General features: G+C 39.8%; 1 protein-coding gene across 1 annotated transcript in view; it reads right to left on the bottom strand.

Annotated features, from left to right (window-relative positions):
• Positions 1-15,396, bottom strand: part of DNAH7 (dynein axonemal heavy chain 7) — a 533,102-nt gene that overhangs the window by 278,018 nt on the left and 239,688 nt on the right. The window contains exons 39-41 of the mRNA XM_075829965.1: positions 8,481-8,700; positions 1,298-2,170; positions 208-437 (exon numbers count right to left, since the gene is read on the bottom strand). Of these exons, the coding sequence (XP_075686080.1) occupies positions 208-437; positions 1,298-2,170; positions 8,481-8,700 (1,323 nt within the window). The remainder of the gene's footprint in view (positions 1-207; positions 438-1,297; positions 2,171-8,480; positions 8,701-15,396) is intronic.

The raw sequence follows: 15,396 nt of genomic DNA, 5'->3' as shown, positions 1-15,396 counted from the left end.
TGATGTACATGTCTTGCATCTTAGCAATAGCTTGACTGAACTGCTTTTAAACCGTCATGATTAGATATTGCTTCAAAATATATATTTGACGTGCCATGTTCTCTTCAGTCTACAGAAATTTTTGGGTACCACTAGCAACTGTGTCTCTTCAAGTTTTATGATATAAAAATGTATAATAATAATAATAATAATAATAATAATACTTACGATCGTTTTTTCCCCAGTAAAGTTTTAAAAGTAGAAATTAGTTCCAAATAAGATGTTGGTGTTACATAATTATATCTTTGTAGCTCTGCGCGAAACTTCTCAGACAAGGTAATAGCTGATATGTGGAAGCTTTTACACATATCAATACATCCATTTCGAATTTCTTCTGACATTTCAATATCTTCTAAAAATCGTGTTGCAACAGCTTGGAGTGCATCTTCTGGCCAGGACTAGTTCAAATGTTTCAAACACAGAAAATTAAGGCACATAATACTTTTGCCAAATTTTATAAAGAGGTTTTTACAAATAGGAAATACAATTCTAACAAATTAAAGATAAATCATTTGTATTTAGGTTAGAGTGTTACTCGGATTATGATTTATTTAGGACCACTAAAGCTTTGAAGGGGTTAACCAACTTGTGAAAATGGTTTACAAACAGCTGCAAATGTGATAAAACACAAAATCAGTACTCACCTATTCTTTCCTCCGGCGATACAGCGCTGACGCTGTGGTGGTCCTCCAGGTCTTTTTTTACAAACACTCAGCATGTGATTGCTACAGCCATTCAGAGGGCAAAACGATCACGTGCCTTATTCCTGGTATCATGGCTGAGACGTGCTGCCAGGAGTACAACACATGACTGCTGAGCCCTCTGGTTGGCTGCAGCGGTCACATGCTTTGTAAACAAAGACTGGGAAGACCTCCGAAGCATCTGCGCTGGATCGCTGGGGAAAAGAAGAGGTGAGTACTGATTCTTTTTTTGTTTTATCACATTTGCAGCTGTTAGTAAATACATTTCACAAGTTGAATAACCACTTTACCAGATATTGTTTTAACTCATTAGACTTTGCCAGGTAGGGATAGACTAAAGCCCCATGTGCACGACCATAAAAAATCGGGCTTTGTATGTGAGTACGGGCCGAAAATGCGGACGGCTGTCCCTGCAATCACGGCCCGTGTTTAAGAGCGCAGCCCTGTTCATGGGGCCTTACTTAGCACTACCTAATTCATTTCATATGTAATAATGAGAAGTATGATCACTGAAAAAACTGAAATCCTTCTATATTTAGTAATAATATAAATTTTACCTGGAACCAGTCAATTGTACAGCAATTAACCAGTGCTGGAAATTTTCGAAGGCGGTTGCGAAATGCATCTCCTATAGGACTCATAGCAAGTACAATATGCAGTTGGTCCCTGCAACGGTCAATGAACAAGTTGAAAAGAGCAAGGGGGCTGCCATCAGTCTGTTTTGATTTATCTCGCTGCCTGTCAATCTGTCGCATTCTTTCACATATTTCCTGTCTCTCATCTGGCGCAAAAAGATTTGGAACTTCCCCTGCATTGAGCAAATTGTTAATATCTTCTAGGAAAGATTCCTTCTTAATCTGGGTATCCGTAAAGAGAAAGACACCTTGCATTTCCCCCTCTGTAGATCGGCGTAGAATTTGTTTCAAGTCCTCACGCCACTCAGAAGTACCATAACTTTTTGAAATTTCAACTTGAAAGAGTCTCTGGTCCGCCATGTGTACAGCTAATCGGGTAACAGACTGACGGCCACTTCCGCCAACACCAACAAGTAGGGCATGGCTACGAGGTTGTTTTAAAATGCGAGATATTCTGCATATGTGTTCAATTGCAAATCTGAACAAAACCAAATTCATTGTTTTTTTACTAATGTTGTTGAACTCTTCCAGATGACTTTCCACAACTAAACGCAGCTTATCAACATCAGTTATTTCTTTATAGTTTGTGTCTTCCCTTTTAGGGTCATAAAAATCACAGAACATTAAACTACGCAAGTCATCCTCCTTTACTTTGCCATCACCGTTGAAGTCAAGATGTTGAAAAAGTTGATGGAAGTTTTCTCTCATGTGACACTTCACAACCTCCTCAATATAGTCAACAAGCCAAGACCGATCTGCATTATCTACAAGGCGATCATAGTAGACCCGAAGAACCTGTATCAAAGAAGCATAGAAACAACCCATATATAAGCCCAGCAAATTTATGATTAAAGCAGTTATTTACCTTATCCTTTTTAGGGGGCTTATATTGTCTTATTAACAATACAGTTTGTCGATCGGCGATCTTTTGCTCTATTCAAACGGAGTAATAAATGCTACTACGATCGTTCGTCCCCATGCATTTGAATCATGTATCCAGCACATCTCCCTGTTTTGTACACAGATGTTAGTAGAAGGCCCAGTTCACACTGAGTTTATGTTACTGGAAAAATTTGCCCAATACATTCAGTATTTATTTGTGAAAAACACCAAAATTTTGCGAAAAATTGCAAAAATTAGCATTTTTCGCAATTTAAATGTATCTGCTTGTAAGACAGGCAGTTATACCACAAAAAAATGGTTGCTAATTAACATCCCACATATGTCTACTTTAGTTTGGCATCGTTTTTTGAACATCCTTTTATTTTTCTAGGACGTCACAAGGCTTATAAGTTTAGCAGCAATTTCTCACATTTTCAAGAAAATTTCAAAAGGCTAATTTTTACAGGAGCCAGTTCAGTTCCGAAGTGGCTTTGAGGTCCTTAGATATTAGAAACCCCCAATATGTCACCCCATTTTAAAAACTCCACCCCTCAAAGTATTCAAAACAGCATTTAGAAAGTTTCTTAACCCTTTAGACATTTCACAGGAATTAAGGCAAAGTAGAGGTGAAATTGACAAAGTTCATTATTTTTTTCCAGAAATTCATTTTGAATCCATTTTTTTTGTACCACAGAAGGTTTTACCAGAGAAATGCAACTCAATATTTATTGCCCAGGTACTGCAGTTTTAGGAAATACCCCACATGTGGCCCTAGTGTGCTAATAGACTGAAGCACCGGCCTCAGAAGCAAAGTAGCACCTAGTGGATTTTGGGCCTCCTTTTTATTAGAATGTATTTTAGGTACCATGTCAGCTTTGAAGAGGTCTTGTGGAACTAAAAACAGTGGAAACCTCCCAAAAGTAACCCCATTTGGGAAACTACACCCCTCAAGGAATTTATTTAGGGGTGTAGCAAGCATTTTGACCCACCAGTTTTTTTGAACATTTTTTGGAACTAGGCCATGAAAATGAAAATCTACATATTTTCAAATAAAATGTAAGTTTAGCTATTTTTTTTTCCATTTCCAAAAGAACTAAAGTAGAAAAAGCTCCACAACATTTGTACAGCAATTTCTCCCGAGTAAAACAATGCCCCACATGTGGTCATAGACTGCTGTTTGGACACACGGCAGGGCTGAGAAGGGAAAGAGCGCCATTTGGCTTTTGGAACTCAAATTTAGCAGGAATGGTTTGCGATGGCCATGTTGCATTTGCAAAGCCCCTGAGGGGACAAAACAGTGGAAACCCCCAACAAGTGACCCCATTTTGGAAACTACACCACTTGAGAAAATTATGTAGAGGTATAGTGAGCATTTTGACCCCACAGGTGTTTTACAGAACTTATTGGAAGTAGGCTGTAAAAATGAAAATCTAAATTTTTTTCAAAGAAAATGTAGGTTTATGCAATTTGACCCCGTTTAAGAAACTACATCCCTAAATGCATTTATCAAGGGGTGTATTGAGAATTTATACTCCACAGGTGTTTTTCAGAAATTAATACGCAGTGGATGGTGCAAAGTGAAAATTCCAATTTTTCCACTGATCTGCCTATTCACCGAATGACATGTTGTGCCCCTGGAGAATCTTACCCCATAAATTGTTAAGCGGGTTCTCCCGGGTATGGTAATGCCTTACTTGTGGACATAAATTGCTGTTTGGGCACGCTGTAGGGCTAAGAAGGGAAAGACCACCATTTTGAGCATGGATTTTGCTTGGTAGTAGTTTTGTTTGAGTTTTGCTGGTATTTCAGTTTATAATGTGGGGGTATATGTAATCTGTGCGGAGTACATCAGGGCATAATAAGAGGGTATAATAATGGGGTAAATAATACAATTATCCATAGGTGTGTGTTACGCTGTGAAGCAATCAGTTATGCACAGGCTGGTGTCGCACTATTTTCTTTCTTATCCCCCTTTTATAACGCTCTGCACCTTTTGGGGAAATTTTGCTAGGAAAGTTTTGCGCTGGTATAATACGGGTGCCCTCGTTTCCAGCGGATGTGTTATGTCCCTTCCCTTTCCTAGTCCCTAAATACTAGGGCCCTGAAACTGAAGGAATGTTCCCCTCTGGCCTGCACATTGAGATGTTTTTTCATCACCGCATTACTAGTGCCATAACTTTTTTATTTTTCCGTTGATTGAGCGGTGTGCGGGCTTGTTTTTTGCGAAACGGGCTGTAGATTTTATTGGTACCATTTTGGAAGACATACAACTTTTTGAACACTTTTTATTTCATTTTTTGTTATAGGAAATTACTAAAAACAAGCAATTCTGGAATAGTTTTTTATTGGGGGTTTTTTCGGCATGCACAGTGCGCCATAAATTACATGTTAACTTTATTCTGCGGGTCGATACGATTATGGCGATACTAAATTTATATAGTTTTTTTATGTATTGCAGCTTTTGCACAATAAAATCACTTTTTTTATAAAATCATTTGTTTTCTGTGTCGCCATATTCTAAGACCCATAACTTTTTTATTTTTGAGTAAACAAAGCTGTGTCAGGGATTATTTTTTGCAGCACGGATTGTCGTTTTTATTGGTACTATTTTGGAGTAAATGTGACTTTTTGATAATTTTTTATAGCATTTTTGGGAGGTGATTTAACCTAAAAACAAAGATTCTGGAGTTGTTTTTCATGTTGTTTTTTTTTACGGCGTTCACTGTGCGGGATAATTTACATAATAGTTTTGTAGTTTGGGTCGTTACGAACGTTGCGATACCAATTATGTATAGTTTTTTAATTTTTTACGGTTTTTCCCATAATAAAAGACTTACTAAGGGAAAAAAGGCAGTTTAGCTTTTTATTAACTTTTTTTTACTATTTTGACTTGTCCCACTAGGGGACATGAGGGCCTGATACCCCGATAGTTACTCTAATACACTGCACTACATACGTAGTGCAGTGTTTAGCGCTGTCAGTTATTCACTGACAGCAAACCTATGAGGACACGTCGCAGGTGGGTCCTCATCGGCTGCCGTACAAGGCAGACTCGGACGCCATTATTTGGCGTCCGATTGCCATAGCAACCCAGCGACTGCGTCGCTAGGTTGCCGGTCGGGTTAAAACCCATCAGATGCTGCGCTCTATTGAGAGCAGCATCTGAGGGGTTAATCAGCCGGATCGGAGAATAGCTCCGGTCCTGGCAGTTACAGGAGGGTGCCAGCTGTACAATACAGCTGTCACCCCGCGGTGATGGTGCCGGCTCTGCTTCTGAGGTTTGCGGGAACACTTTGCCGACAGCGCCGTATATATACGGCGGATGTCGGGAAGGGGTTAAACAAATCCATCCCCTTATACTTACATAGCAGCTCACCTCAGTCTTCTCTGTGGAGTCTTGCTGCTGCTCATGGACCTGCGGTCATGTGACCAGCAGGTCTCTAAACAGTAGTAAGAACTTCAGAGATTAGGTCATGTGACCCTATGTCTAAAGGTCCTTTTGCAGGACATATACAATGCCACTTCGTCACGGTTTTTGCCGCGATTCACTGCAAAATCACAGCAATAATGCAACAAAACTGCACTGTACTTTGGGTGGCCATTTTGCCCCCGGGAGCCTCGGGCGGCCGCCCAGAATGCCCTATGATGATCCGCCATTACCCTTTTACTGGTATTGTCCTGCTGAATATATAATGTGCTTTCTGGTTTACCTTTTACTTTTTAGTTACCATTTTACTTGTGCTGCCAGTCCGCACCTGCCCAGTGGTCATTCTGATATTCCGTAGCTTCTAACAGGGATCGCTCAGGGTTACTGGGAGGTTCCAGATAGTGGGGTCATTCTAATCCTGCTGTAGGTATGGCTCCACTACAGTTAGGCTCCATGCACACGACCGTATTTTTCATCAGTAATTATGGACAGTAATTACGGACCCATTCATTTCTATTGGCCACGGACACCTTTCAGTATTTTTACTGATGGGTTTCTGTGCTGAAAAAATGATAGAACCTGTCCTATTCTTGTCCGTAATTACGCCACGAATTCTCCCGTAGAAGCCTATGGGAGATTCCGTAAATACGGACGGCTACGAATGTGCATCCATATACCATCAGTATTTACATGCACACGACCGTTAAAAACTCTTTTACAGACCCATTCAGTTCTATTGGCCACGGACACCTTTCCGTATCGCTATGGATGGGTGTCCGTGCCTTAGAACTGTGCCGGGAATTATGGAGCGTGTCCTATTGTTCATATTTTACGGGCCGTGCTCCCATACTATGTATGGGAGCACGGCCCGAAAATGCGGGCGGGCGGGCGGGCGGTTGCATGGGGCCTTACTTGGTAGCTTGCACCAAGTCTGACTGCAATATTGTTTTGAGTTTAATGGTAGAGTGGAAAGGGGAAACTAAGTATTACGCAGTGTCTATTCAAATCAATGTGAAATTCAGTGCAGGTCTTCTAGAGCAGAGGTACCTTTTTTTCTGCCAAGAGCCATTTGAATATTTATAACATCATTCGCGGGCCATACAAAATTATTAACTTAAAAATTACCCTGCTATATTTGGTCAAACATTTAATTAACTCACCGCTAATGTGATGGCTGGAACTGCTTCTCTTTGGTGAGGCGTGTGATGTTAGCTGGTATTGATGATGTTGCTACTGTGTCAGTCTGTCTGGAGTCAGGATATGTCATAAATGTCAGATAGATGCAGGTCCCACCTCCGAGACCGACATCTATCTCTAGAACGGGGCCCCTTAAATCCCGTTCTGTGTTCCAGCTGATTTCCGAACATGAAGAAGAAGACAGCGTAGCTCGCTGCGCTACGCTGTTTCCGTAACTCCCATAGTAGTGAACAGCAGTTACAGAAGCAGCGTAGCATGCGAGTTACGCTGTTTCCGTAACTACCATTCAGTTCTATGGGACTTACGGAAGCAGCGTAGGTCAGCAAGCTACTCGGTTTCCCTTTTCATGGTCAAAATTAACCTGCATCAGCCGCAACACAGAGTGGCAGAAAGAAGTTTAGGGGGAACCTGCATCTATCTAACATTTACGATACATCCTGTGGATATGTCATAAATGTCTCTGATGGGAAAACCCCTTTAAGTCTTTTATGTGTTCTGATGTGCCCCAGTCGCTACTGACTGCGGCATTTAAGGGGTTAAACAGCCGGGATCGGAATTCTCCGATTCTGGCCATTGCAGCAGGAGCACGGCTGTCAGTCACAGCCAAGCTCCTATGTCCACATGATCAGAATGACTTCCATGTATGGAATAACGTGGCAACTAACCGCTGCAGATGACGTACATGCACGTCATTCTGCGTTAAGGGATTATATGTCAAATGTACTCCAGTATTTTGGTGTTGCAGTTGTTTGATAACTATTAATTGAATAAGACAGTTTTAGGCTTTCTTCACAGGGAAGTTCACACTCTGCATAAATACTGCAGATTTTCCGCAACGGTTTTCATGTAATACAGTAGCAGCAAAGTGGATGAGGGTTGAACAAATCTCATCCACACGCTGTGTAAATGATGAGCGGAAAAAACATTTAGAAATTGACCCACGGTGTTGGTTTTTTAATCCGCAGCATGTCAGTTGTATTTGCGTAACCGCTGCTTTTTTGTTGTGTGTTTTCCCCATTGAATCCAATGGGGAGATAAAACCCGAAACAAATAGCAAAAGTTGCTATTTTTGTAGCGGAAAAGCTGTGATTCCGCCGCAAAGATCGTAACTCAGAGGAAAAAAAATCTTATACTTACCCAGAATTCTGTACTTATACGTCCAGGCCAGCCTCTTGGGATGAGAATTCATCCCATGTGACCGCTGCAGTCAATCACTGTCTACAGCAGTCACGAGGGATGAAACGTCATCCCAGGAGGATGGCCTGTATGACGACAGAGGGACGCGTCGCCATGGCTACAAAAGGATGAAACTTTTTGTGAATTTTTCCGCATTGGACATTACGGCCAAAGAACCGCACCACAATTTGGTGAAGTTTTTCTCCCGGAATTCCCTGCTGAGCCCAGGGCAGATGCGTGGTGTGCCTTTACGCAGCATATCCACCCTGTTCAGCCAACATAAGAACTTCAAATCTTTCCCTATATTTTACTTTTGTTTTGGACCCACTCCTGGATTTGTCTAGAAAAAAATATATACATATACCTGTAAACATTTCAAAGTTGAAATAAAAATCTGGTGTCTATTTGATAGAATATGTGTACCTCATGAACCCATAGGCGCTTAATTAGTAAGGGAGAATCTGATGTCTCAGGACGTGATAAGCAGATGCCTTGAATGACACGAGAGAAATCACGAAGATTGAATAAGTAGTGAGACTTTGTTGGTGTTGGCAGTAGATTTTTCATTGCTTCTTTGTACACCGCCATAGTGCTGTGTATAATTTGTGTTGTCAAAACTGTATATTCACTTGGAAAGTTATACCTTAAGTGGAGAAAAATAAAAATATTTATGCAATATTAAAAGCTGAATACGGTGTCAAAGTGAACAAAAAAATTATCTCATATATGTTTCTTACAGGAATTTTTTTTTAAACTACTATACAAAGGATTGACACCTAGTATATCGCAAAGAAAAACATACCGAGTACCCAAATAGTTAATGTCATACAAAATGTTAAAATCAGTTAACACAACATTTGCTGGCAACACAATTTTATGAGATATTTGTACACATTTTATTTCCTTCACTACTGTTTATTTGCTGACTTTTTTCAGCATTTGCAAAATGTTAAACACAGCCATTGAATTGTCTATGAACCTTTTGCTTGCAGAACACTTCCTGTTCTGGAATATTCTTTGGTCGTTTTGCATATCCAAAATTTTCAGTAATATTCAATCATGCGGACATTGAAGGCCAAACCAAGACTTTAATCTTTTATATCTTGAAGTTGAATATGAACACAGTACCTCGGTACCTAAGTTTTGACTGGGCAATAAACTATTGGATTCATACACTAAATAATTGGACGTTAGGTGCTATATATAGCACAGTCAGGGAGTGGTTCCCTCAATCTGCAGTATCATTACGTCACGGTGATGGTGTGGGCATAGTAGCTGAGCCTGCACCATCACTGCCGGGTGTTAACTGTATATTACAGCTGACACCCTGCTGTAACTGCCAGGACCGGAGCCAGTGTCCAATCCAGCCGATATACACACCTCAATAGCGACAGCAGCATCTGAGGGTTTTTTAGCCGATCAGTGACCCCGTGTCTCGATTGCAGGGGTGCCGAGGGTTGGAATGCCAACCGGACGCCTAACAATGGCCTAGTGGTCTGCCAAGTACAAAAGTCTCTTAGCACCCGCCTCCAGAAGGTCCTAAGAGACTTGCTGTCAGTGTATGACTGACAGCTTTTAATACACTGCACTACGTATGTCGTGCAGTGTATTAGTATAGTGATTAGTGTTGTAGGCCTTTAAGTCCTCTAGAGGGGGAAAAAAATGTAAAAAAAGTTTCAAGCTAAAAAAAACATAATTACCCTTTTCCCCATAATAACTATTGAAAAAAATATTAAAAAGCTATACATAATTGGTATTAAAGCACCCGTAACAACACAAACTATAAAACTACTATGTCATTTATTCCGCACGATGAACGCCGTAAAAAATTTGAATAAAAAGTGATTAAAAGTCACATTTACCCAATAAATAGTACCAAAAAAAACACAGATTTGTCAACGCAAAAATAAAAATGTATGGGTTTTAGAATATGGTGACACAGAAAACCAATGATTACATGAAAAAATATATATAAATTTGGTATCGCCATAATCATATTGACCCACAGAATAAAGTTATCATGTAATTTATGGCACAAGGTGAATAACGAAAATAAAAACAATAAAAAATGATTCCAGAATTGCTTGTTTTTGGTCACTTCCTCTTCAAAAAAATTAAACAAAAAGTGATTAAAAAGTTGCATGTGTCCCAAAATGGTACCAATAAAATTTACAGCTTGTCTCGCAAAAAAAAAAAGCCCTCACGCCACTCCATCGACCAAAGAATAAAAAAGTTATGGCACTAGTAATGCGGTGAGGAAAAAACATCCTGATGTGCAGGCAGGAACATTCCTTCAGTTTCAAGAAGTGGTTATCAAGGCCTTAGTATTTGAGAACCAGGAAGGGAACGAACATCTGCTGGAAGCGAGGGCACCCATATTATACCAGGGTAACACTTTCCCAGCAAAATTTCCTAAACTACAAAGGAGGAAAAGTCCCAAAAAGGTGTGGAGTGTTACAAAAGGGGGATAAGAAAGGATACAGTTTATCAGTGTGACACTGACCTGTGCATAACGGATTGCTTCACAGCATACCACACGTTTATGGATAATTTTGATTTACCCTATTATTATACCCTCTTATTATGCCCTGATGTACTCTGCACAGATTACATATGCCCCCAGATTATAAACTGAAATACTAGTACAACCCCAAACAAAACTACTACCAAGCAAAATCCATACTAATAATGGCGGTCCTTCCATTCTAAGCCTTTCAGTGCATCCAAACAAAAATGAAGTCCACATGTATGGCAGTGCCATACCCGTGAGAACCCGTGTAACAATTTATCGTGGACAAATTCTCCAGTGGCACAAGCTGAGCACAACATATTGTGCAGTGAAACGCCATATCAGTGGAAAAATTGCAATAGTAACTTTGCATCATCCGCTGCGTATTAATTTCTGAAAAAAACCTGTGGGGTCTAAATGCTCACTACACCCCTTGATAAATTCCTTTAGCGGAGTAGTTTCTAAAATGGGCTCACTTTTTTTTTTTTTTTTTGAAACATCAGGGGTTTTGCAAATGCGACATTGTGTCCACAAACCATTTCAGCAAAATCTATGCTCCAAAAGTCAAATACCACTCCTTCCCTTCTGAGCCCTCCCATATGTTTAAACAGCAGTTTATAACCACATATGGGGTATTACCATACTGAGTAGACATTGATTTACAAATGTTTTGGTGATTTTTCTTATTTATTCCTTGTGAAAATGAAAAATGTTGATCTAAAACGACATTTTATTGGAAAAAATGTAATCTTTCATTTTCACAGAGAGAGAATATAATATCTAATAAATAATAATTAGTTAGGGACATTACATCGTTGTAAGAAAGAAATTAAAAAAAGAAAAGTTATATAGTTTACTGTTACATTATACTATGCTGTAATAGTTTTTATAGTTTTGGTGTATGTGCGTGTAAAAAATAAATAAATAAATAAATATATATATATTCTGGTTTTGCTTGTTGAGCCTATCCCACTCCTCTGTCTGCGAGCTCACAGGGTGCTGCACCCTCCCAGAATGTAGGGGGTGCCACTGAGCTCTTCTCTGCTCTGTCCTCTGCTCGTGGTTACACACACGGAGTACATAAGAGCCGAGGAGCAAAGGAGGAAGCTCCGCCCACAGCCCGTCCTGCAAAAAGCCTGTGATCCTGTCAGCAAGGAGAGATGTTAAATGTCTCTGTGTGTCTGTGTGTTTCTGTTTGTATATGTGTGTATACAGTATGTATCTTTGTTTGTGTGTGTATATGTTACAGTATGTATGTGTGTGTATATATATATATATGTGTCTGCATGTGTTTGTCTCTATGTAAAAATGTGTGTTCAATATTAAAGTAGAACAGATAAAATGAAGAGACCTGTGCTGCCCCTATATACCATGCTGCCCCTATATACCCTGCTGCCCCTATATATCCTGTTGCCACCTATATATCCTGTTGCTCCTTATATACCCTGCTACCCCTTATATACCCTGCTTCACCTTATATACCCTGCTGCCTCCTATATACCCTACTGCCCCTATATACATTGCTGTCCCATATATACCTTTCTGCCCCTATATACTTTGCTGCCTCCTATATACCCTGCTGCCCCTTATATACTCTGCTGCCCCTTACATACCCTGCTGTACCTTATATACTCTGCTGCCCCTAATATACTGTGCTGTCCCTTATATAACCTGCTGTCCCTTATATACTCTGCTGCCCTAAAGGGAAACACCACATTTTTGTAAATAGTAATCGATACAATTTTAACCAATTCATGGCAATTAATTAATGGAAATAATATTTTTAAAGTGTATCTCCAGTTTGGAAGTGCACTGCATGATATTCATACATATATACACACACACACACACACACACACCTGTGGGTATAGTTATCATCTACGACATTATCTGTACTCAGAGAATTGTCACTATGTGTTATCAGCCGTGTTACATAGGACTGCAGGTAACATCTACTAAATTATCTGTACTCTGGGAGTTATCACTGTGTTATATGCGGTGTTACATGGGACTGCAGGTAACATTTACTACATTATCTGTACTAAGAGAGTTATCACTGTGTTATATGTGGTGTTACATGGGACTGCATGTAACATTTACTACATCTGTACCCCGGGAATTATCACTGTATTATCTGTGGTGTTACATAGGACTGCAGGTAACACTACTACATTATCTGATCTCAGAGAGTTATCACTGTGTTATCTGTGGTGCTACATAGGACTGCAGGTAACACTACTACATTATCTGTTCTCAGAGAGTTATCACTGTGTAATCTGTGGTGTTACATATGACTGCAGGTAACACTACTACATTATCTGTTCTCAGAGAATTATCACTGTGTTATCTGTGGTACTACATAGGATTGTGATGTTACATAGGACTGCAGGTAACATCTACTACATTATTTTACTCAGAGAGTTATCACTGTTATATGTGGTGTTACATGGGACTGCAGGTAACATTTACTACATTATCTGTACTCTGAGAATTATTACTGTGTTATCTGTGGTATTACATAGGAATGCATGTGAAATCTACTACATTATCTGTACTGTGTATATACGTGCCTGTGTGGATATATATGAGTCTTTTTGTGAATGTGTCTTTTATGTATTTGTATATGTTCCTGTCTATGTATTTATCTACGTGTGTGTGTGTGTGTGTGTGTGTATGTGTATGTGTATGTGTATGTGTATGTGTATGTGTGTGTGTGTGTGTGTGTGTGTGTGTGTGTGTGTGTGTCTCTCTGTACGTCTATGTATTTTTCAATGAAGATAACATTAAATTAATCAGAAATACACTCTATACATTGTTAATGTGCTAAATGACTATTATAGCGGCAAACGTCTGGTTTTTAATGCAATATCTACATAGGTGTATAGAGGCCCATTTCCAGCAACCATCACTCCAGTGTTCTAATGGTACATTGTGTTTGCTAACCGTGTTAGAAGGCTAATGGATGATTAGAAAACACTTGAAAACCCTTGTGCAATTATGTTAGCACCGCTGTAAACAGTTTTGCTGTTTAGAGGAGCAATAAAACTGACCTTCCTTTGAGCTAGTTGAGAATCTGGAGCATTACATTTGTGGGTTCGATTAAACTCTCAAAATAGCTAGAAAAAGAGAGCTTTCATGTGAAACTCGACAGTCTATTCTTGTTCTTAGAAATGAAGGCTATTCCATGCGACAAATTGCCAAGAAACTGAAGATTTCCTACAACGGTGTGTACTACTCCCTTCAGAGTACAGCACAAACAGGCTCTAACCAGAGTAGAAAGAGAAGTGGGAGGCCCCGCTGCACAACTGAGCAACAAGACAAGTACATTAGAGTCTCTAGTTTGAGAAATAGGCGCCTCACAGGTCCTCAACTGGCAGCATCATTAAATAGTACCCACAAAACGCCAGTGTCAACGTCTACAGTGAAGAGGCGACTCCGGGATGCTGGCCTTCAGGGCAGAGTGGCAAAGAAAAAGCCATATCTGAGACTGGCTAATAAAAGGAAAAGATTAATATTGGCAAAAGCACACAGACATTGGACAGAGGAAGATTGGAAAAAAGTGTTATGGACAGACGAATCGCAGTTTGAGGTGTTTGGATCACACAGAACATTTGTGAGACGCAGAACAACCGAAAAGATGCTGGAAGAGTGCCTGACGCCATCTGTCAAGCATGGTGGAGTTAATGTGATGGTCTGGGGTTGCTTTGGTGCTGTAAAGTGCAAGGTAAAAGGGATTTTGAATAAGGAAGGCTATCACTCCATTTTGCAACGCCATGCCATACCCTGTGGACAGTGCTTGATTGGAGCCAATTTCATCCTACAACAGGGCAATGACCCAAAGCACACCTCCAAATTATTGAAGAACTATTTAGGGAAGAAGCAGGCAGCTGGTATTCTATCTGTAATGGAGTGGCCAGCGCAGTCACCAGATCTCAACCCCATAGAGCTGTTGTGGGAGCAGCTTGACCGTATGGTACGCAAGAGGGGCTTCTGGAAGCATGGGGTGAAATTTCTCCCGATTACCTCAGCAAATTAACAGCTAGAATGCCAAAGGTCTGCAATGCTGTAATTGCTGCAAATGGAGCATTCTTTGACGAAAGCAAAGTTTGAAGGAGAAAATTATTATTTCAAATAAAAATCATTATTTCTAACCTTGTCAATGTCTTGACTATATTTTCTAGCCATTTTGCAACTCATTTGATAAATATAAGTGTGAGTTTTCATGGAAAACACAAAATTATCTGGGTGACCCCAAACTTTTGAACGGTAGTGTATGTATGTGTGTATGTATGTATTCCAGAATGTGTGTATGTATATTTGCATTTATGTCGAAATATCTGTCTTTGTGTATGTACAGTATATATGTTCCAGTATGTGTGTGTCTATATATGTGCTTAATTTTTGGTTTGTGTAGGGGGCGGCAATAGAGTCCCGCACAGGGTGCCATCCAACCTAAGGCCGGCCTTGGCCCCAACAGCTTCTGGTAAAATAGTAACCTTGGATACTCACATCTCCTGTTACTCCTGAGACTATAGACTCCGAACTTTATAGGAAATTGCACTACAAAACAATTGGGGCTCACTTCATACCCCACATTACCTTGTGCCATTTAGTACTACCTGGGGGGGGGGGAACTACCTGCTATTTTGCTTCTCCAACATATGTTGTATGATTTTGTACGGTCTTTACCTTGTTTACATGGTTTAAATTAATACATTTTTGAGTGACAAAAACAAAAGACATATATGATTTGGAAATAAAATGTGTAAACACTATTATTTGTTAAGTAAACTTTAGCTCTAAATTTGTTTACACAGGTATTTTCTGTAT

Source organism: Rhinoderma darwinii, chromosome 6 (genome assembly GCF_050947455.1).
Source record: "Rhinoderma darwinii isolate aRhiDar2 chromosome 6, aRhiDar2.hap1, whole genome shotgun sequence".
In the NCBI taxonomy this organism is placed as follows: Eukaryota; Metazoa; Chordata; class Amphibia; order Anura; family Rhinodermatidae; genus Rhinoderma; species Rhinoderma darwinii.
This window is presented reverse-complemented; position numbering and strand designations above follow the sequence as displayed.